The following is a 23,639-nucleotide window of genomic DNA, read 5'->3' on the forward strand; positions in this document are numbered from 1 at the left end:
TGTCACAGAATATTGGGACATTGTTTTGGAGCCTAAATCTAAGGGGAAATCTTTGATCTTCTCTGTTATCTCTTAACAAATGAATTCCCAATGCCAGTGGATTATTAAAAAAAATAGTGATGGCAATGCACCAATTAGAACTGCCATATAAGGCTTTGAGGAAAAGAGTAAAGCTAGAACATGAAAAAATACTTCTTAAAATACTCTTTTTAATACTCAAAAAACACATCTTTTTAATGTAACCATAAATTAAAAATGGTCTATTTCACTTTACATGCCCCAGCTGTGGACTCTTCTTGAACACTGTATACCACCCACAAGCATGTTCTTAGGGATGATGGTCATCAAGGATGTTTATAACAGTTAAGATATATTCTCCTGAATAAACTTCTGTCAGAAAAACAGAAGACGTGTCTTTTCCTCTTGATACAACCAGCTTGAAGGATAAATGCTAACTATAATAATATTTGACAGCCCTACAGCTGAGAATTTTGGAAATCCAAACAATACTTACAGTATGCACTTGTGGTGGTCGGTGATGCACTGTGAGCTGAGGTCCTGTTGATCCCAGGGCTAGTCCATTATTTACAACATATGTAGTTGCTTGAGGCACTCGAACTGTGACACCTACAAAAGAAAGTTAAGGCATAAAACTAGAATTCTAGGACACCTGGGTGGTTCAATCAGTTAAGCATCTGACTCTTGATTTCGGCTCATGTCATGGTCTCAGGGTTGAGAGATCAAGCCCTACATCTCGATGCTTAAGTGTCCCTCTCTTCCTCTGCCCCCCTCCCATCTCTTTCCCTCTCTTAAAAAAAACACAAACAAAATCCCCTAGATTTCTACTGTAAATTTGGTAGAACACCGATTAAACACTTGAAGCCAGCAAAGTGATGTTTTTAAAATTTGGAAGGAAAACCATTTCTAACCTGGAAGTCTACACTCAACCAAATAATTGAGCATGAGAAAAAAGAAATTTTCCTGTATGCATGCAACCAAAATGCAAGCAATCAAAAAAAAAATCTTATTTCCATGAACCCTTTCCAAGAAGCCCTTGGAGGATGTGTGCCACCAACTATGAGACAGAAAATCAATAAAGAGGAAAATATGAGATACAAGAAACAGGAGATCCAGCCCCGGAGAGAAATAAATGGAATCCCTATCAAAAGAACTCTAAGCAAAAATCCTACAACAGAACACAGTGGTATACCATATGTAGAAGGCAAACAGACCAGAACAGAGCAGTATAACTCTAAAGGTAGACAAACTGAAGCCGTCCTCAAAAATATCTCTGCTGTCTCATCCTTCCAACTAGAACAGAAATCTTGACTATAAGTTATCCTTGGTTTGTGTTAATGAGGCTCCTCACTTTCTCTCCACGCCGTGCTGAACAACTAACTAACGATACTCATTTCACTGAACAGAAAACTATTTTGACATATATTAGGGCAACATAAGCAGACAGTTTAAAGTCATCTACTGCCTGGACCATATTCCTGCCATAAATTCAGTTCCTGGCCCATACAATAGTGTGTACCTGACTATGGCGAGACCTTACTGATTTCCCGGAAAACATTCTTATAAACTTCAGAAAAGTTAAGTCAGATTGTGAACCAGAAACTCTGCTTAGTTTATTTTCTTCTTGAAATCATCACCTAACAATGGCAGTTTCTTTAAATAGCTAGATTTGCCTTTGCTATTAAATTTGGCAAAACTAAATATTTTTAGTGATATTTACTTAGGTGGCAAAATCAGACAGAAAAGCAGAAAGTAAAGACGGTGGTTACCTCTGATGAAAAGGGAGAGGGAAACAATTAAGGGTGGACATACTATAATAAGTTTGTAGGACACTGATAAAGCTCTATTTTTTAGAATGGTGAAGATTTCATAGGTGGTTCATTTTGTTAGTCGTCTTTAAACTTTCATATGCTTTTTAAACAAACTATATTTTACTACTGAATATAATATATACATAAAATTGTGTGTGTGTGTGTGTGTATGCACGTGATGCACGTGTATGTGTGTAGAAACAAAAGATTTCCTTTAATATTTTCCTGTCTTCTATTCTCAGCTTAACCATTATTGCCATCATTTGGGCTATGCCACAATTGATCATTCGTACTTTAATTAGGCAAGGTATCTCTTAAAGAGGGCAGATCACCATCAAACAGAGCATTGTGAGAATACAGGCCATAAATAAAATTAAATTGAAGACAATACATGAAGCACAAATCATATATTACACATGTCCAATTTTTCTGGTTAACTCTTTAGAGAAGAAAAAAATTAGTAATAGTTTTAATATGATATTATAAGCATTTTTTGCTAAATCTAATGTCAATATAAGCCCACTAAATGTTGAAGAACTACATGTAACTTGAGGCCACACACAAGAAGAGTCTCTTACTATTTTGGGGATTGACCTGCCGAACAGCAGGAGCCTGCATAACCGTTCCTCGTAGGGGAGCCTGAGCTGGTGGTGCTGGGAGAGTTGTATAAACTACTTGGTGGTTTGCAGGAGCTCTTGGTACAGGGAGTCTTGTGGTCACCTGAGTTACTGGACGATGTGTTACATTCACGGTGGTTGGAGCTAACGAAAAGCAGAAAAACATATTGAAATGCAGTTTTAAGTAAACAGTTATTAATGGTAAGTAATTTTGCACAAAATCTAACTACAATAAAGAGAGAAATACAGACAACAGTCTCCTTTTGTAATCTTGAAAGAGAAGACTAATATGGCTAACCAAAACTAACAATACTATTATTACAAACCAAACTTCAAAAAAAAAAAAAAAAAGAACACTTCAACCATGTCCAATGCCCTTCCCACTCTTTAGTTTTGACTTAAGCCTGTGAAGATAAAGACTTGAGAGTATGATCTTAAGGGAGTGATTTAAAACAGCAAATTTTCACTCCTCACTTCTCAATGTTTAATTATTCTTAATACAGAAGGATTTGGGGTCTTCTAGGCCTTCTACTAATGGCAAATCCAAGAATAACTATATTCCCACAGTTCAACAAACTGGCTAGCTAATGTAACTGGTATTTTCTTTAGGTGACCCAAACCATCTCCTAATTCAAAACAATAAAACATTAATTAAAATACAGAATTCTTCCTTCTCTACTCCACCATTCCTCCTAATCTATATTCTAGAAAACATTCATGCCTTGAGTGATGTTAACATCATATATATTATGATTATATTAACATATATTTCTCAAAAAGTCCTAAATGTTCACTGGCAGCATGGAACTACAATAATTATTTTAGGGGTTAACACATTCTTGTTAATAACTCTCTGAATTATCATCACATTTCACAAGTAACCACATATTAAATATATAATAAAAAATAATAATAAATCTACTTTCACATGGAAAAACAGATTTCGTAATAAAACAAATTTGGAGGTAAATACTATGACATAAATAAAAAGGTTTCTTTACTAATGGCTTACTTACTAACATCTTTACTTAATCTTTACATATCCAAACTTTCAATGTGAGCCTTTAGAAAGGGAAAAAAAGTATACAAGGAGGAATCCTTACACCTCTTCATCTCTTTATTACCCATTTTATTATTTATACTGTACATGGTTTGCTTAATGATATTTCCTTCTAAATTATCTAAATTGGTGACTTAAACTTTGATTTCACTAGATACAATTCCATGTGAATTCAACATTTTCCTTAATGAGAAAAGTCCATATATACTTTGCAGATAAATCTCTAATGATGGGCTATTTTATAAAAAAAGACAAATTGTCTTGGGGCACCTGGGTGGCTCAGTCAGTTTTGTCTGACTCTCGGTTCTGGGGTTGTGTGAGTGAGCCCCATGTTGGGCTCCACATCCAACACAGAGTCAGATTGAGATTCTATCCCTCTCCCTTCCCCTCTACCATACACCCCACCATCTGTCCCTCTGCTAGTGCATGTGTGCACTTTCCCTCTCAAATAAATACATAAATTCAATCTTAAAAAGAGAAAAAAAAAAAAAGGGAAAAGAAAAGACAAATTGTCTAGATTGGCTTCCCAACAGTTTAGGAGATCTATACTACATTTTGAAAATGTAGGTAGGATTTAATAACTTCTTGAGAGGCAGTGAGTAAAAATATCAGTACATATCTCCAAATGGTAGGGTTAGGCCAGTTAAAACTAGTTCACATTAAGAATCATTTAAGATTTATTTCTTCATCAGTCAATTATTACTTTGTGGTCATAATCAGAGTGAATCATTCCACTCATCCCCTTAAGAGAAACCATATTCATTTCTGCTGCTTATAGTGACACATGACAGAGACCTATAAATTTCTCTTCTTTATAACCACTCTGTATCTGTGCTGCTATTGAAGATGGTCAGCAAATCTAAGCTATATTACATTCAAAAAGTTGTACTGTCCCAAAATAAAAGAATTATCCTTAATTTTCAATCTAATTTTTCCACTTACTTCCATAGTCCTATTTCATTTTAGGCAAAACTAAAAGCTTCAATTCAATGATTCGGCAAGTTACCTGTAGGTAGTAAATGTATGGTTGTCTGAGATGGTCCACTTGTTGGCACCCCAGATGGCTGAAGAGGTGGTGCTGGCTGGATGGGTTGCAATGGTCGAGACACAGGTTGAGAAGAACCCATGGTTGACACAGGAGTATGGTTTAGCTTTTTAGGTTCTATTAATTAAAAGACAGACATTTTGATTATTGATAGACAAAAATTAGAAATACAGGTTTTCCTTTTATTTGTGAATTTTACATTTGCTTGCCACTCAGTCACATTTACCACTAAGAGAGCAATTTATTTCTATTTTAATCGTGCACATCTGCCAGGGTAAAACATTACATCATGGCCTTAAACAATTCACCATTGGTTCTAATACATATTCTAATTCACATTTATATAGTTTTACGTTGTTTTTTATGAAAGAATCCTATTTCCGAACTCAATACAATATCATATCAATCAGAATTATTTCATTTCCTATATTCATACATGTATGTATCTATATCAAGGACATCCATCTAAACAAATATCTATAAATTGATGAGTTTTTTACGAGTTATCTTGAACTCTACTCTACAAATGTTTAGGTTCTTTTGTTTGATAGAATAGGTGGTTGCTTATTTACACTACCCAGTCTTTAAAATACAATAGAGTGTCTGATCTCAAAAAAGGTCTTGGACAGCCTATGGAATAAATGTTCACATCTCAGAAGAAGCCCTTAAAAAAAGGTAACCACTATATGGCATAATGTAAAGACTATAACAAAAGCCCTTCTATCCAAAATGATCCCCACTGATTTCTGAATTCTAAAGAATTCTTCACTATACTGTAAAAAAATTAAAGCGTTAGCTGCTTTAACTGAGTGCTGATGGAAAACAATGAACTTTGGAATGGAAAATTTAAGGTATACTCAAAGGTGGGGCCATGGGAAAAGGCCCCACAAAGCAGGGATGCTAGAAAAGGAATGGCAAGGGCACTGATAACTTTGCTTACTTGACTTTTTTATTCAGAATCAGCCCTACCTGTGTCCTCTCAAAAATAACCTGTATTTATTTTATCTTCTAGGGATTCATTATATTTGGACTTGTCTATAAAAAAAAAAAAAAAAAAAGAAAAATCAATGCAGATGATTTTAAACTTTTTAATAATAATATACTGGCATGAATTAAATTCGGACAAATGATTGGATAAATCTTCCAATTTTACATCAGATTTATACCAAAAAACTTGAGTTTACTGTCACATAATCAATTGTATAGCTACTTGTTTCCCTAAAACCAATTAACGATCCTATTCTCTAAAATATGTTTTTAAATCTATAGGTTATTTTTAAATTTAATGTTAAGGTAATAATTAACCTAGTAACTTATCTTACTAAATTTTCCACATACATTATGTAATTATCACCACAGTTTCACACATATATCTGTAAATAGTTGTGCAGCCAAGTTTGAGAAATATTTTATGTATCTTGAATCATTCTTAGAGAAATTACATTATTAATTAGCATAGTAAAGGCTCAGAGAAGTCTACTAAAGGGGGGGAAAAACCCATATAATTTTTATTTAATTCAGCATTTCCCCAGCATATTTAACCATGGAACTTTTTATTCACACTGTCTATTAACACTGCAGAAGAATTATTGAGAATATTAGTTAACATCTATCCAATTTAATTTATAAATATTGTAATTAACTCAGAATAGTACTGAGCATTTTGGATGTGCAGGCTTTTTAACATCACCTTCATTTTTGTTTATATAATCTTAAATAAAGAAAATTAATTCAAATAACCAAATTTAAATGTATACACACTGGAAAGTACCTACATTAAAGGGCATGGGTGCACACAGACACATGAACACACACAGAAAGAACATTTAATTTAGAGTCAAAAGACCTGGGTTTGATTCCCAGCTCCTTTACTGACTCTGACTTGCACTCTCTGAATCAATTATCAACTCTAAAATGGGCATTACAAGGCTATTACAAAGATCAAGTGAAATAAAATATATAAAAAGAGGGATGCTCCATAAGTTAATCTCCTAACTGCTCTGTTTTCCTCTAAGCTTTGTTCATATTCATTCAAAATTAGATTTCGATTTTTTAATTCTAATATAAAAAATTCTCATTCTAAAATAGATGCAAATACATCAAGCATAATGCTGTAGAGATCTGTCTTCACTGATTACTCGGTTAAACAGGAAAAATGTTATCAAAGCATTCCTTTGTAGTAGTACTATTACTTATGAGTACCTTGTGAAGCTCCACTCTCTTCATCATCCATTGTGAGATCAATGACACCACTCGAATCACTGCCTGTGGCTTTTCCACTCTGAAAAACAAAACTTCTGCATTTTGCAAAGGAAACTCTGGCAGACATAAAGAAGAATGAAATAATACTTAGGGGCAACAAGGATAATGAGTAGCCTGTTTCAATCTGGACCACTAAATGGCTTTACCTGAAAACACAGTGTTTGTCAGACAAATGATCCCGAATACTCATGAGCTATACATCTGTCATAGAGAAAGTAATTTTGAATTTTTTTTTACAATTATAGAAATTTTTTAATTTGACGATTGCATAGGGTTATTAAGTGATTTAGTGCTTTAACTGATAAGTATATAAACACCATTCATTTTCCCGCACTTAAAATGTTGACCAATCCTACACTATATTAATATTAATTCACCAAAAGCAATTTCAAAGCTAGAATTAAGTTGTATAAAATACTTATATAAATAGTTATATAAAATAATCTAAATCTATGTTTTTCCCCCAAAAGAAGGTATGGTATGATAAGATATGGTGTGCTATGCTATTAACTGACATCCAATTTGACCTAAGTCAACTTATTGTCCCAAATCATTAGAAATGTTAATTTTTAAAAATTAGAAATATAATTTTAACTACATACAGCAACAAAGAAGGAAAGAAGTACAATATAGACGTAAGGAACCAGTAATCTGAGTCAAAAAGACTGAGGGCATCTTTTAGTTCCAGCACATATCAGCAATGTGAATTTATATTAAAAGATAATATCCTCAATTTCCAAACTCTGCTGTTATGAGCAATAATCCAAATATGCATACAAAGAGCCTAACACCAGGCATGACATGTGCAGGCATGACATGTGCTGTGTAAAAAATGCTAATCATAATTAATATATTATACTGAGATCAGCTCCAAATGACTAAAGTTTTTAACTGCAGAATTCAGACTTTACAAAATTAAAGAATATAATTCCTTGACATTAAGAAACTCAGGCCAAATCCAAAGATAATGATTTAATTCTAAATCTTACAACTATAAATCTTTCTCTAATAATGACTTCATAGAAAATGATTTGTTAACTAACACTACAACAATCTTAAAATCCAAAACTAGAAGTTCTTAACAAATCCTTAAAGAATGTAACAAAATTCACCTGCTACAACATATTTACAAGGTCCAATTTTCAAAATTTACTAAACTTTACATTTATCAAAAATTACCAGACAAATATGCAAAACCCAATAAAATAGAACCCAACTAAAGACAAAAGACAGTCAAGAGAAAATGACTCCAAGTAGAACTAGAAGTTGAATTCAGCAAAGACTCCAGAGCAGCTTTTAAGAATATGTTAAAAAAAATAAAGGAAAGTATTATATTAATGAATGTACAGGCAAGAAATCTCAGTAGTAGAAACTGAAAAACAAAAACAGAAACTCTAGGTCTAAAAAGTTTGATTACTAACTTAATTTTCATTGTATTAAAGAATACTGATCGAAATCCATTACCCTGTGCATTGTAATTAGAATTTTACTTTGAAACAGAAGGAAAAACTCTTACCTGTGATGTGCTATCAGCTGCTTTCTTATTAACGGAAGCATCTATTGTTTTGTTTGTCTGGTTTTCTGAGGAGTCAAAAAAGAGAGCCATTTCTAAAAGCACCAACAAAATGTGAAAGGTTTGGTTGTTTTATATACAACAATTGATGTAATTTTCTGGTTTTCTGTCAACATGTCACATATGTAAATGAACTTTCTCATACACCATTGCTATTTTAACTTTCAGATGGGTAAATTCATAAAAGAAAAAATTTTCATTTACCCATTGCCCAGATTATTTAACTATATCCTAAGAAATATCTTCAGAGAAATATAGAATATGCATAACTTAAATGTCCTAACATATAATTGCTCCATACTATATGCCTTTGGAGAAAAAGATGTAATGACATGGCAAAGATATAATGAATTCATTAGCAAACTACACAGTGATTCTGAGAAAATATACATGCATAATCTCAGTAGTTCAATCACAGATGATTTTTCTTTATTCATTTTTCAATTAACTTGTATTGAGTTTATGATACACATAGACACACAAAAGTTACTTCCAGAACAGCAAAGAAAATAAATCAAGTAGGTTTTTCTGCCTCAACTTCCATAGAGAAGGTATTAAATTTTATCAAATGTCTTTAGCATCTACTGAGGTGATTATGTAACTGTTCCTCTTTGGTAAGGTAGTGAATTTCCAATGTCGAAACATCGTATCCTTGCTTTCTGTAGATAATAACATTCTTGGTCAAAATATGGCATTTCTTTCATTTCAAATCTTCAGAACACATATAGATTAAATTATGCTTAAAAACAGAGGTAGAACTATGCATTTCATTATATATAAAATACATACACACACAACTGCCTGCACATCAAGAAAATTTGGATAAATATCCACCTACTAAAACAGGTTTTCGTAAGCTAGCAAAGTAAAAAAGGAGGCCCTTGTAATGTCTCCCTTTTTGAATTATCTTAAGTTTTCTTGCAGGAAGAATATATTAATGTAATCTTTGCTTTCTAAAAAGTATCTTAAAATTACTTCATTTATAATGAATCAACATCTGTTCTGGACTGTGAAGCTTCTGAAATACTACTTAATAAAAAGCACAAACACCATTCATTCTCCAGCATTTAAAATGTTGACCAATTCTACATTAAATTATCAATATTAATTCACCAAAACACCAAAGGCAACTTCAAAGCTAGAATTAAGTTATATAAAATAATCTAAATCTATGTTTCCCCCCAAAAAAGATGGTATAGTAAGATAAGATATAGTGTGCTATATACTATTAACTGACATCCAATCTGACCTAAGTCAACTCATTGTCCCAAATCCTTAGAAAGTGTGTCTTTGATTTGCATTTCCCTGATGATGGGTGAAGCTGAGCATTATTTCATGTGCATGTTAGCCATCCTCCTCATGTCTCCTTTGGAAAAATATCTATTCATGTCTTCTGCCCATTTCTTAATTGGATTACTTGTTTCTTGAGCACTGAATCTGATGTTATATTTTCGATAATACTGCTTTATCAAATATCATTTGTCAATATCATATGTCTTATCTTCTCCCATTTCATAGTCTGCCTTTTTGTTTTATTATTTCCTTCATTGTGTAGAAGCTTTTTATCTTCATGAAGTGCCAATAGTTCATTTCTGCTTTTGTTTCCTTTGCCTCCAGCAATGTGTCCAGTAAGAAGTTGCTACAGCTGAGGTGAACAAGGTTACTGCCTGTGTTCTCTGGAATTTTGGTGATTTCCTGTCCCACACTGAGGTCTTTCATCCATTTTGAATTTATTTTTGCGTACGGTGTAAGAAAGTGGTCCAGTTTCATTCTTCTGCACTGTGGCTGTCCAGTTTTCTCAACACCATTTGAGAAGAGACTGTCTTTTGTCCATTGGATATTTTCTTTCCTGCTTTTAGTTGTGGATCCATTTCTAGATTCTCTATTCTGTTCCATTGATCTATGTGTCTGCTTTTGTGCCAGTACCATACTGTCTTGATGATTACAGCTTTGTAATACAGCTTGGCGACTGGAATTGTGATGCCTCTATCTTTGGTTTTGTTTTTCAGGACTGCTTTGGCTACTCAGCATCTTTTGTGGTTTCACACAAATTTCAGGATTGTTTGTTCTAGCTCTGTGAAAAATTCTGGTGGTATTTTGATATGGATGGCATTAATGTGTAGATGCTTTGGGTAGAATGGACATTTTAACAATGTTTGTGCTTCCAATCCATGAGCATGGAATGTTTTTCCATTTCCTTGTGTCCTCTTCAATTTTTTTCTTCAAGTGTTCTATAGTTTTCAGAGTACAGATCTTTTACCTCTTTGGTAAGGTTTCTTCCTACACATCTTATGGTTTTTGTTGCAACTGTAAATGGGATGGATACCTTTCTTTCTCTGCTGCTTCACTACTGGTGTACAGAAAAACAACAGATTTCTGTACATTGAATTTATAGCTTGCAACTTTGCTGAACTGATGTGTTAGTTCCAGCAAATTTTTGGTGGAGTCTTTCAGGTTTTCTACATACTGTGGTGTCAGTTGTGATCTTTCCTCTATCATTTGCGATTTTATTCCAGTCCTTTCACTTTTCTTTGTGATACGTCTGGATAGGGGTAAATCAATTTTATTAATTCTTTCAAAGAACCAACTCTTGGTTCCACTGACCTATTCTACTGGGTTTTTTTTTTGTTTCTATATCATCTATTTCTGCTCTAATCTTTATTATTTTCCTTCTGCTGGCCTAAGGCTTTATTTGCTGTTCTTTTTCTAGCTCCTTTACATGATAAGTTGGTTTGTATATTTGAGCCTTTTCTTACTTCTTGAGGTAGGCCCGCAATACACTTCCCTCTTAGGACTGTCTTTGCTGGATTCCAAAGACTTTGGAATGCTGTATTTTCATTTGCATCCATGTATTTTTTTTTATTTTTCTTTAATTTCCTGGTTAAGTCATTCATCCTTTAGAATGCTCTTTAACCTCAGGACGCCTGGGTGGCTCAGCAGTTGAGCATATGCCTTCGGCTCAGGTCCTGATCCGGGATCTGGGGATCAAGTCCCACATCAGGCTCCCTGCAAGGAGCCTGCTTCTCCCTTTGCCTATGTCTCTGCCTCTCTCGGTGTGTCTCTCATTAATAAATAAATGAAATCTTTAAAAAAAAATGTTCTTTAACCTCCATGTATTTGTGGCCTTCCTATTTCTTGTGGTTGAGTTCAAATTTCATAGCACTGTGGTCTGAAAATATTCATGGTTATTTTTTTTAAAGATTTTATTTATTTATTCATGAAAGACCCAGAGAGAGAGAGAGAGAGAGAGGCAGAGACACAGGCAGAGGGAGAAGCAGGCTCCACGAAAGGAGCTTGATGTGGGACTCGATCCCGGGACTCCAGGACCATGCCCTGGACCAAAGGCAGGTGCTAAACCACTGAGACACCCAGGGATCCCTGATTTCAATCTTGTTGTACATGTTGAGGGCTGATTTATGACCCACTATGTGATCTATTCTGGAAAATGTTCCATGTGCACTCAAAAAGAATGTGTATTCTGGGCACCTGAGTGGCTCAACTGGTTAAGCATCTGCCTTCACCTCAGGTCATGATCCCAGAGTCCTGGGATCAAGTCCCTTGTCAGACTCCCTGCTCAGCAGGGAATCTGCTTCTCCCTCTGTCCTTCCCCCTACTCATGCTCATTCTTTCTCTTTCTTGCTCTCTCTCACAAATATAAATAAAATCTTAAAAAGAAAAAAAAGAATGTGTATTCTGCTGTTTTAGGATGAAATGTTCTGAATATATGTTAAGTCTATCTGATCCAGTATCATTCAAAGTCATTGTTTCCTTACTGATTTTATGTTTAAATGATCTGTCCATTGCTGTAAGTGGTAATGGTGTTAGTGCTTTGTTGGATTTAATGGGAGTTCTCTGTTTCTTGGATTTTGAGGTCTGTTTCCTTCCCCAGATTAGGGAAGTTTTCAGCTATAATGTGCTCAAATAAGCCTTCTGTCCCTTTTTCTCACTCTTCTTTTGGGACTTTTATGATACAAATGCTACTATGCTTTAAAGAGTTGATGAGTTCCTTAAGTCTACATTTGGGATCTAGTATCTTTCATTCTCTCTTTTTATATCACTGTTTCTTTGTGATTGTTAGTAAAGCCTGTTATATTCCTGATCCTGAGAAGAACGTCTATATTAAGAGGAGGTCCCCTCCTTCCCCCCAAAAAAGCCAGATCCTATTTCCCCTAGAGCTGAAGTTTCAAAGCACTCTATGAACACCTACAGGGTGCATAAGGCGGGGCTTGGGGTAAGCAGCTCTGGTCTCCACTGGGTGGTGCTGATTTGCTCACTCTAGTCAGTCAGGACTGAAAGGGGATAGGAATGGCATCACTGTTCTCCTGGACCTGGAGTAGGGATGGGGGGGACGGGGTGGGAGAGTTCACCCCTGCCACTCTTCAGGAAGCCCTCATAGAGAGCAAACAATCACCTTTCTTGCCTCCCCGGTTCTCTGTCAGATCCTTGCCTTCACCCTGTGTTCGAGCTGTATGCCTGCCAGGCAGCACAGCACTCCTGTATTTCGTCGCAGGCATGCAGCTGGGTTTCAAAACTCCAAGTTTTAGGGACCCAGGCTGATCCTCTGGGGGGAAGGTCTCACCACATTTTTGCTGTTTCATCCCAGAAAAGCAGTTGCATGAAAGGGCAGCAATTCAGAGTTTATGGTAGAATGAAGCAAAAAGCCAGCACCAAGGTCTGCTTCTTTCAGCCACTGTCTTTTATTCCTTGCTAGGGAACAAGGCAGCACATTAGTGCCACCAGTTCTTTTGTCCCAGAGAGGCCACGCCATCCACTACCAAATGCACTCTAAAAAGAGAACGATTTCTCCGTTCTCCAGGGGATCCTCAGACCACATTGCCCACTCCCAGGTTTCTCTGTCCTCTTTCCCCACAGGAATACGACTAAGCCTGCCAGGCAAAACCATGGTGATGGCAAGGCCTTTTAAAACTTCAGACTTTGCAATCCACCACTTATAGTAACTTGCAGTAATCAGTCCCTCTCCTTTACCCAGTCGATGGTTTTGGGGAAAAGTTTCTCTTGTGCAATCTGCTGTGCACTGCTTTTCTTCTCTCTTTCTCTCTGCTCCCCCTCCCTCCTTTCTCTGTAATCAGGGGTCCCTCTCCTCCTGCAGTTCTTTTCTCAAACAAATCAACTCTCTGCAGCTTCTACGTGGTTCCGAGATGTAGCTGTTTCTCTACCCTAGTTGTGTAGCTTGCTCTCAGACCTCAAACTGACTTCTTAGGTGTTTAAAATTATTTGATATTTACCCAGCTGTATGATACTACTAATGCACTTGAGAGATGAGGCAAACTTAGGGTCCCTCTACTCTTCTAGTGTCTTAACTCCACCCTATAAATGAATAAAATTAATTATAATTTAAGCCCTAAATCTCCTAGCAGTCTCTAGAAGGATTCTTACTTTTATTATAAACAGAAAATGCTGACTTACTGTATGAGGACACATGAACTATGAAAAAATACATACAAAACACATGCATTCTAGTTAGTTAGGCTATGTTCTCGTTAAGTCAATAATATCTACGTTAAGTATAAGACTTAAAAAGTTTTAATTATACAACTAATTGATATATCATATTATGAATGTATTAACAGTTGGCTTTAACCTTCATTTTCAGCCAAAATTTGCCATATGGCTTCAGCTTAGGTTTTGGGAAGCCTAAATAGCTAAATGCCTACTTTAATGTCATTTTTGGTTCCTCTAAAATTATGCATGAGTACAGAATACATCATTTCATCAGATCTCATTCTAATTAACATGATGAACAATATACAAAAAAAGTTTATCAGTCACATTTATGGTTAGTATCCAATAATTTACTTTCAAATATAGGTAAGCAATCTAAATAGAACTTGAAATATAGATCTCCTTAATTTATACAATAGAGTACATAAAATATGTTAAGTAAATATATGGTAAAATACAAAAGTTTAAGTATATATCATCGCAAAAGTATAATGATATACAGATGAAGAATGATTGTGAAAACTATTAGTTTTACATACAAAAACAATTAAGAACAGTCAGATAAATAAATACAAAACAGACTGACACTATGACTAATAGAGTACATTAGAGCTAATCAATTTTGGGGAAAATATACCCTCTATGTCAACAAATGGTCATAAAAATTTTAAGAAAACAGAATAATCGATATATAACTCTGATATCCATAGAAGTGTTTAGGGTATGAGCATTCACAAAACTTAGCAAAATCTTTTAAGTTATTTATTTCTTTTCAAGCCATGGTCTTTCAGGCCAAGTTTTATGCTTAAGGATATATCTTATCTTGTGACCATGAATTAAAAATTGTTTCAACTTAGACTCAATATTACATAAGGATAAAAAACTCCAAAATCACATGTCTATGAGAAATCAATTTCTACCTGACATATTAAAAAATACTAAGGATTAGAAGAAAAAGAAATTAGATAAAAATGAAGTAACCCCCCAAAATCTTGCTCATTCATTGACCTCGGTTAAAAGTAACCATCTTCACTGCTGCAAACATGAATAGGAGTGTCTACTATAGAGTAATGTGGTAGCAGATAGGACTAACAAATATTGTTGTTGTACCATGCAAGTATTTACATTTTAAATATTAATAATTTCATTTTTATATAAAATTTCAGATTTCCTCTTATATCCCAGATGTAAATTTGTATGAGGTTAATATTTAGCTCCTGTCTGATATTAATTTTGATCATCCACTCATTTACTATCAACAACCTTATGAAATACTATAATCACTGTTTTATATAAGAAAATATACTCAGCGGGCAAGTATACTACTAATGCCTACACGAGAAATTTAAAACACCAAAATGCTTGTATATCTCACTTATCAAATTTTGTACTTTAGAATGTTTCTTATTTGAATGTTTCTTATATTTCATAGTTACTATGTCAGTAAAAGAGATACTAGCAGCAATTTCACTATTACACATTACACATTTTGCCGATCTTTCAATTGGGAGTTAAGTGTGAAGCCAGAAATAAAGAATAAAAAAATTCAAGAATGCATACAAAATGTATGCTTCTTAAGAACAAGGAAGACAGAATTTTACAGATTTTAAATACAGGTACAATCAATTTCTCCTTTTTGCAATACTGGAAAATATACAGACATATGCAAACATAAATCATGTAATATGTCACGGGGGAAATATTATATTTTTCTTTTATAGAGAAAACAAAAAGCAATCACTTTATAGGAAATTAGAGAGGGAAGAACCTATTTTTAAATTGTTCAAATTTGTAAGATGTGAGTGATGAATGCACAAAGGATTTTAACAAATGGTAGGGAAGATATGTGGTTTGTCATTTGCCCATGTAAGCATATATTATGTAAATTATATACTTTAAAATAAATGTGTTCTATTCAGATACTTCTGCCAAACATATTATAAAAGTAATTCATAATGTTTGCCTGAAAGCCTGAATGAAAAATTTCACCTACATTACGAAAAATTACTAAAAGCTAAATTAAAATTCTAACTTTTCATTCAAAATAAATTTTCAAATATCATCGTAATATTATTTCTTAGGTAACTAAAAATATACTAAAATTAATTTCTAGGATATTCTACTTATTTTCTTCTTCAAATAAAGATAGCCACTTCCAAAAATACACACAAATGTTCAATTATCTAAAATAGGCCATTAACATGCCTGCATTTCTATTCTTAAGCCTACACAGTGACTTACCAATTCTTGGGGTAGTAGTGCTCTGTTCTGCAGGAGATGAAGTACTAAAAGCAGAAATTGGAATTTTCATCTGTATGGGACCTCGATTATTTGATGGACTATAGAGTCCTGATGGGCCTACTGTAGGTAAAGAAGTCCTTGTGGCTTGTACAATAGAGTGTGCTGTTGGAACAGCCTGTACAGCAAGCGTTGTCCCTAATGGTGCAGCACTGGCAGGAGAGTTCCTTTGAATACTGGGACTGGCCACGGAAGGAACATTGTTTGGTTTAGTGGGGTTTGGCAAGGCTGGCAAGGATACCGGATTTTTGGTAAGACCACTCACTGTAGGTGGGCTTTGTACAGAAATGAACTCAACGTTGCCAGATGGTTGATTAGTCACTAAAGTCCCTGGATGGCTCTGCAGGAGTTGAGGCTGGGAGGATACCGCAACAGGTACATGCAAAATCACTGGTAAAGGTTGTAAAGAGATTGTAGGTTGGGGATTTCCACTAGGCACCTGAGTAGTAGCAACTACTGTAGCTGTGTTGGGTGCAGGAAGAACTGATGTTGCTGTCAAAGAACCAGAAGTCACTGGAGTCTGCAATTTAGGTTGACTACTGACAACAGTTGGAGGAGTGACAAGACTGGTTGAAGAAACTACAAAAAGAAAAAAGAAGTATCAGTTTAAATGGCTGTCTTCATTTATCAGCAAGCATAATTCAACAAGATAAAATTTAATGACTATATCTACTACAGTAGATATAGCCAAATCTTTCATAATAAAATTTCTTCCAGATTGAAGTTTTGCAAATTCCTGGAATTAAATTGATAGAAGTATTTTTGCACCTATGTTTGGCACATGGCTTATGATTATTATGGAAGACTGCTATCTCAGTGTCAAAACAGTATCTGAAAATTACTATCATCACTTCAGATTAACGGAAAAATGACTGAAAACTTGGTAAAACTGTACAAACATTTTTGAAACTACCCTAAAACCACAAATGCCTTAGGACACTGACAAAATATAAACTCAAACAGACAATCTAGAAAGAGTCATCACTATTAATGAATGAAGTAAGCTTGGATGTGGTATTTTATCACTTGAACCATGTGTGAAACCTCTGTGAATCAAGTTTTACTAAATTACCTGACAGGAGCTAGTATGGAGAAGCTGCTTCTACTGACACTCTAGTGACATTATATGATTTGGGTAAAGAGGGGTGATGAATTAAGAAATAAGGGAATTGATACCAAACACCAGAGAAACAAAAATGCTAGCCACTAGAAATTTTTTGTTTTGTTTTTTTGGGGTTTTTTTTTTTTTTAGATTTTTTTTTTTATTTATTTGTGAGAGACATGGAGGGGGGCGGGTACAGAGAGAGAGAAAGAAAGAGAGAGAGAGAGGCAGAGACACAAGCAGAGGGAGAAGCAGGCTCCATGCAGGGAGCCTGACGTGGGACTCATCCCGGGTCTCCAGGTTCACGCCCTGGGCTGAAGGCATCGCTAAACCACTGAGCCACCCAGGCTGCCCTGGAAGTTTTATAGCAATTTTGGTTCCACTATTTGTTTATTCTCATTTGAAGAGGTTTCAAATTGATGACCAAATTTCTTTCTTATTGTTCTGTCCTCTTTCCAAAATCATAGGCACACTAGAACAGCAATCCTCAGTGTTATCCAGGGGGACACCTGGGATAACTGTGACCCTTTCAGGGAGGTGGCAATGTCAAAATTGTTTTATAAAAATAATAAGATATTACTTGATTTTTCTCAACGTGTAAATATTTGCACTGATGGTGAGTAAAACTTCTGATGCCTCAGTACAAAACTCAAGGTAGCTCACACTACTCAAGGTGGTACCGCTCACTACCTAAATAACTCTTCTAATTGTTTTAAGCTTGAAAAAGTTATTTTTCATTCAAATAGGTTATTTGTGTTACATGATACAGGTCTGTTATTTTTAAGTAAACATTTAAAAACTTGTTTTATTTCTACTACAGTAAATATCAACATAAGCCACAAAAACAAAAGCTCTTTGGGATTCTTTATATTATTTTAAGATTACACAGGGATACAGAAATTAGAAAATTTGAGAAACACTAGAGATTTGACTTTCTGTATTTTCATGTATATCTGTATTCCTGTTTTTTTTGATAAAATTTTGTAATTATTTAATTTTAGATAAATACGCTCATTTCCTTAATCAATCGCAAAAAGACGTAAGAAAAGACAACCAAAACCTTCGATTACTAAGAAAATGTCATTTTTGTATTAAAAAATATTACCTGTATTCACAGGGGTTGGAAAGGATGGTGGTGCACTCTCACTTACATTCCTCTTGGACTCCAGCATCTGTCTCACTGTGCCTGCATTTCTACAACATATATACACACAAATAGTCATTAAAATGTCATTCAGGAGCACCTCAATTTATGAATACTGAAAGCAGTGGCTGATAGGAGAAAGGCTGGCAAGACTTGAGTATGGTGGCATGAAAGTGCCAATGAATACAAAGGTAAAGACAGCACATAGACTTCAGCATGCTGGGGTCTATGGAATTAAGGAAGAGTCTGTCTCTTATATTCTAATGTTCTCAACACTTTTACTTTTTATGTACATCTGCAGACATTAGCTTTTATCACCCTTGATCAAAGCATTTCTCAATTACTATGAAAGAATACTATTTAGTATAAGTGGTTAAAGAAATCTTCAACGACCAAAGAAAGCCTTATAATAAATTAGCAAAGCCAGTAACAACAAATGAACAATATAACAAAAAAGAAGAAAATCTAAATCCAGTATACTCCAAATACATATCTCTACAAAAATAAATAAGAATACATTCTAAAATTTTCCTATAATTATAAATTTGACAGACTGTTTACAATTCTCACCTGTACGGCACATTGTTATTGCTGTTGATGTCAACTACAGACTTTCCTGGTGATACCGGTGGGTTTGGTGGATTCTGGGGAAGAAAAATACCCAGGTAAAATAAAACCCAATACACCAGATCTTAACTTGACTTATTGTGATTTCATAACATATATGAATGTTGAATTACTATGTTGTGCACCTAAAACCAATACAATATTAAAAAAAAAACCTTATATGCTTTCTCAATATATTATCTGTTACTTCCTGAAAATATTACTAGATGAGACAAGAATTTGAATCTTGGCATTGCCACTTAAATTACTTAATCCACTGAAACAACTGCTTATTGTATGAAAGATTAATATAATAATTCCTATGCCTCGTTTTTTAAGATAAGCAAATAAAGAATGTGAAAATGGTTCACATGCTGTAAGGGTTCAGTAAATATTAATAATTTGAATCTAAAGAATAACTATACATAGTCATTCAATATCTAGTGAATGCCTCCTACATACTACGCATTACTGACACCAAATTACCAAAAGAAACTCAACAAAGTACATATTTATTCTTACCCAGAAATAGTTGATTACCAATTAAGTGGTGCCTAGGGTCACAAATCAAATTTCTCAAATTAAAATAATTTTTACAACTATTACTTATAAAAACTACTTGCCACTATGTGTTATAACTTCATAAAAAGGTATCTCAATACTAAACTTAAGTATCAACTAACTTCAGCCTTTTCCTCCAAAACACAAGGAATATAGAAATGGAATTCTTATACACATTAATTACCATTACTTGGGCCTCCATCAGTAATTACACTATCATCATATATTTCTTAAATTAAGAAATATAAATAACTGCTCAAGACTTGATTAAGTGTAATAACATTAATAAATATTAAAATAAATGTGATAAATTCTGATCATATCAGCAGATGCCACTAATTATTCTTTTCAATCAACAAATCCTGATGCTTTTTATAGGATAAAAGAATAATTTTAACCAGCAGCTATAGCATTATAGTTATATGTGTAGAGAAAATAAGAGATAAAATTACAATGAATTGCTCTACAGGTGCTTAAAATCTTCCTGTGGACAAAAACATATTAAACAAATAGAAAAGCAAGTTAAAGTTAACAGTGCAGTACCAATGGAAAAAGTTTTAAAAAAAAGTTTTTGAGGAAAATGCATCTTCAAATAGGTCTTTGAATAATCATTACATCCAAAACAGTTAAGATGAAGATAAAGAACATTTCAGAGAGAAAAATAGAAAAAGGAGTTAAAAAGCACAATAAATAAACTAAATACAACTGACTTAGGATACTGTATGGTCACTGGATGGAAGACCTTAAGTTCTACACTGTAGTGACATCAGCAGATGGCAGAATAGGAAGACCAACACCCTCTTTCCACAGGATAGACCAAATTTCCTTTGTCAGAATTCAAGAAACTAGTCTAAGAGGTTATAGGACCCCCAAGAAGTAGCAAGGCAAAGAAAAGGTGCATTGTAGTGTGCAGGAAAGTCTGTTTCATTTACCCATCATACCCCAAACACCCCAGATACAGTGCAGCACAATCAAAACTCCTCACTGTGGCTTCTCCTTTAAAAAGGAGAGAAGAATGAAACTTTCATGCAATATTCTTGCTTTTCAGTAGACTGTCCAAGGCACTGGTTTCTGTTCTACCTGACTTGGAGGAAGAGGCATATGTTGGATGATTGGGGGCTACATGAGAAATAAAGTGAGCCTATTGGTTTGGTACAACATCAGAAAAATCACACTAGCACAAACAGACAGTAGAGAGATGTCCAAAATTATGCCTTACAAAACCAAAACTGTAATACAGAAGACCGAAGTCAGTGGAGAGCTTCTGAGTAGAAAGAGCCAAGACTCTTCAGATAAGAAATTATACATATATAATATCTTACATAATACAAAAGAGAGCCGAAGTAAGAAATTGTCACAAGAGACAAAAAGGACATTATATAACGGTAAAAGCATCAGTTGACCAAATACAATATTTATACACATTTGTGCACATAACATCAAAACCTCCAAATGATATATACATTGACAGAATTGAAAAGGAAACAGACAGCAACACAATAATAGTAGGAATCTTTAGTATATCATTCTATATAATGGGTAGATGATCCAGAGAAAGATTGAATAAGGAAATAGCAAAACTGAACCAATACCAAAGACCAAATGGACCAGACATTTGCAGAAATTTTCACCCAACAGTTGAAAAACACAAATTTTTCTCAAGTGCACACACAACATTCTCTAGTACAGATCATATATTAGGTCATAAAATGACCTTACCAAATTTATAAAGATGAAAATCATATCAAATATCTTTTCTAACCACAATGGAACAAAAGAAAACTATAGCAGAATGAAAAATGGAAAAGTCACAAATATGTAGAAATTAAAACACACTTAAAAATCTAATGAATTAAAGAAGAAATCATAAGAAGTATTAGAAAATATCTTAAGACAAAAATACAACATACCAAATTTATGGAACAATTTATGCAGCAAACGTAGTACTAAGAGGAAAACTGATAGTGGTAAACGTTTCTACCAAAAAGGAAGAAAGATCTCAAATCAACAACCTAACTTAACACTTCAAAAAACTAGAAAAAGAAAAACAAACTAAACTCAGGAGAAGGAAGGAAATGATAAAGATTATAGCAGAAATAAACAAAACAGAGAACACAAAGTCAATAGGAAAAAAAAATCAACTAAGAGTTGGCATTTTAAAGTATCAACAAATTGGCAAAACTTTACCTACATTACCTATGAAAAAAAGAAAGAAGACATAAATAAATAAAATCATAAATGAAAGACAAGGCAACAACTGATCCACAGAATAAAAAAGGATCACAAAAAACTACGATGAACAATTATACGGCAACAAACTGGGTAACCTAGAAGAAACTGGCAGCTTTCTGGAAATACACAACCAAGACTCAATCAAAAAGAAATTAAAATTTTGAACAAGATCTATACAAGTAGTGAGACTGAATCAGTAATCAAAAACATTCTAATAACAAAAATACCAAGGACCAGATGACTTCAGTGCAGAATTCTACCAGACACTTAAAGAATTAACAGCAGTCTTCCAAAGAACTGATGAGAAAACTTCCATTTTATGAAGCCAGTATAGCCAGATACCAAAACCAGATACCACAATAAAAAAAAAAAAAAACTATAGCCTAATATCCCTGATGAACATAGATGTAAAAATTCTCAACAAAATACTAGCAAACCAAATTCACCAGCGTATTAACATGACCAGGTTAAGATTTATCACTGGAATGCAAGGAGAGATTGACATGAAAAATCAATGTATAAATCAATCAACTGAACACCACATTAACAAAATGAAGGGGAAAAAACTACATGATCTTCTCAACTGTTGTAGAAAAAGCATTTCATATAATTCAACACCCTTTCATCATAAAATAAAAACATTCAACAAATTAGGAATGGAAGGAGACTACTCCAATATCAAAAGACTGTATGTCAAAAGTCCATAGCTAACATCATACTCAACAGTGAATCAATTAAAGCTCTCCCTCCTAAGATCAAGAACAAGGGCAGGTTGCCCATGCTCACCAACTTCTATTCAACATGATATTGGAAAGATCTCACCAGAGCAGTTAAACAAGAAAAAAATATAAAAGGCAACCATACTAGAAAGGAAGAAGTGAAGTTTTCTCTGCTTCAGATTACATGATCTTATAGCAGAAAACACTAACGAATCCATTAAATAAAGTTCAAATGAATTCAGTAATGGTGCAGGATAATAATAGGAATAATAATAATAATAAATATTAAAATATGTGCTATATAATTGTTATAATTACATAATAACTATTACTGTTAAGTTACATAATTAAGTTATAAAAAATTATAGTCGAGCAAAAAATCTATTTCTATATATTAACAATGAAAAATCTGAGAAAGAAATTAAGAAAATAACATATCATGAAAGAGAATAAAATGCTTAGTAGTAAACTTAACCAAGAAGGCAAAAGACCTTTCAAATGAAAACTACAAACACTGTGGAATGAAATAAAAGATACAAATAAATGGAGATATCCCATGTTCATGGACTTGACCACTTAATATTGTTCAAATGTCCATACTATCCAAAGTGATTAAAAGTTTCCATGTAATCTCTATCAAAATCCAACGTCATTTTTTGCAGAAATAGAAAAAAAGCATTCTAAAATCTGTATGGAATCTCCAGGGATTTGAATTGCCAAAACAATCCTGGAACAGAAGAACAAAGTTGGAGGCTTCATACTTCCTGATTTCAAAACATGTTACAAAGCTACAGTAATCAAAACACAGTGGTGCAGGCATAAAGACAGGCACACCAGAACAAAATAAATATCCCAGGAATAAACTCTCACTTACATGGTCAACTGGTCTTCAACAAGGATGTCAAGGTTACACAATGAGGAAAAGACAGTCTTTCAACTAAAGATATGAAAACTAGATATCCAAACACAAGAGAATGAAGCTGGATCATTATACCATATACAAAAATTAATTCAAAATAAATCAAAAGCCTAAATATACGACCAAAACTAAAAATTCCAAGAAAATATAGGGGAAAAGTTTCATGATGTTGAATTTTGCAATGATTTCTTAGATATGACATCAAAAGC

General features: G+C 34.0%; 1 protein-coding gene across 12 annotated transcripts in view; it reads right to left on the bottom strand.

Moving 5' to 3' along the window:
- ATF7IP (activating transcription factor 7 interacting protein) overlaps window positions 1–23,639 on the bottom strand; it is a 111,888-nt gene that overhangs the window by 7,483 nt on the left and 80,766 nt on the right. For 10 of the 12 annotated variants that reach the window (XM_077870989.1, XM_077870988.1, XM_077870987.1 and 7 more), the window contains 8 exons: window positions 18,964–19,037; window positions 18,355–18,443; window positions 16,091–16,726; window positions 8,330–8,421; window positions 6,754–6,832; window positions 4,513–4,668; window positions 2,408–2,590; window positions 515–627 (listed from right to left, as the gene is read on the bottom strand). In XM_077870989.1, coding sequence (XP_077727115.1) covers window positions 515–627; window positions 2,408–2,590; window positions 4,513–4,668; window positions 6,754–6,832; window positions 8,330–8,421; window positions 16,091–16,726; window positions 18,355–18,443; window positions 18,964–19,037 — 1,422 coding nt within the window. The remainder of the gene's footprint in view (window positions 1–514; window positions 628–2,407; window positions 2,591–4,512; window positions 4,669–6,753; window positions 6,833–8,329; window positions 8,422–16,090; window positions 16,727–18,354; window positions 18,444–18,963; window positions 19,038–23,639) is intronic. The other 2 variants (XM_077870986.1, XM_077870985.1) reach the window with 1 other exon arrangement.

The sequence above is a fragment of the Canis aureus genome, chromosome 25 (assembly GCF_053574225.1).
Source record: "Canis aureus isolate CA01 chromosome 25, VMU_Caureus_v.1.0, whole genome shotgun sequence".
Lineage (NCBI taxonomy): Eukaryota > Metazoa > Chordata > Mammalia > Carnivora > Canidae > Canis > Canis aureus.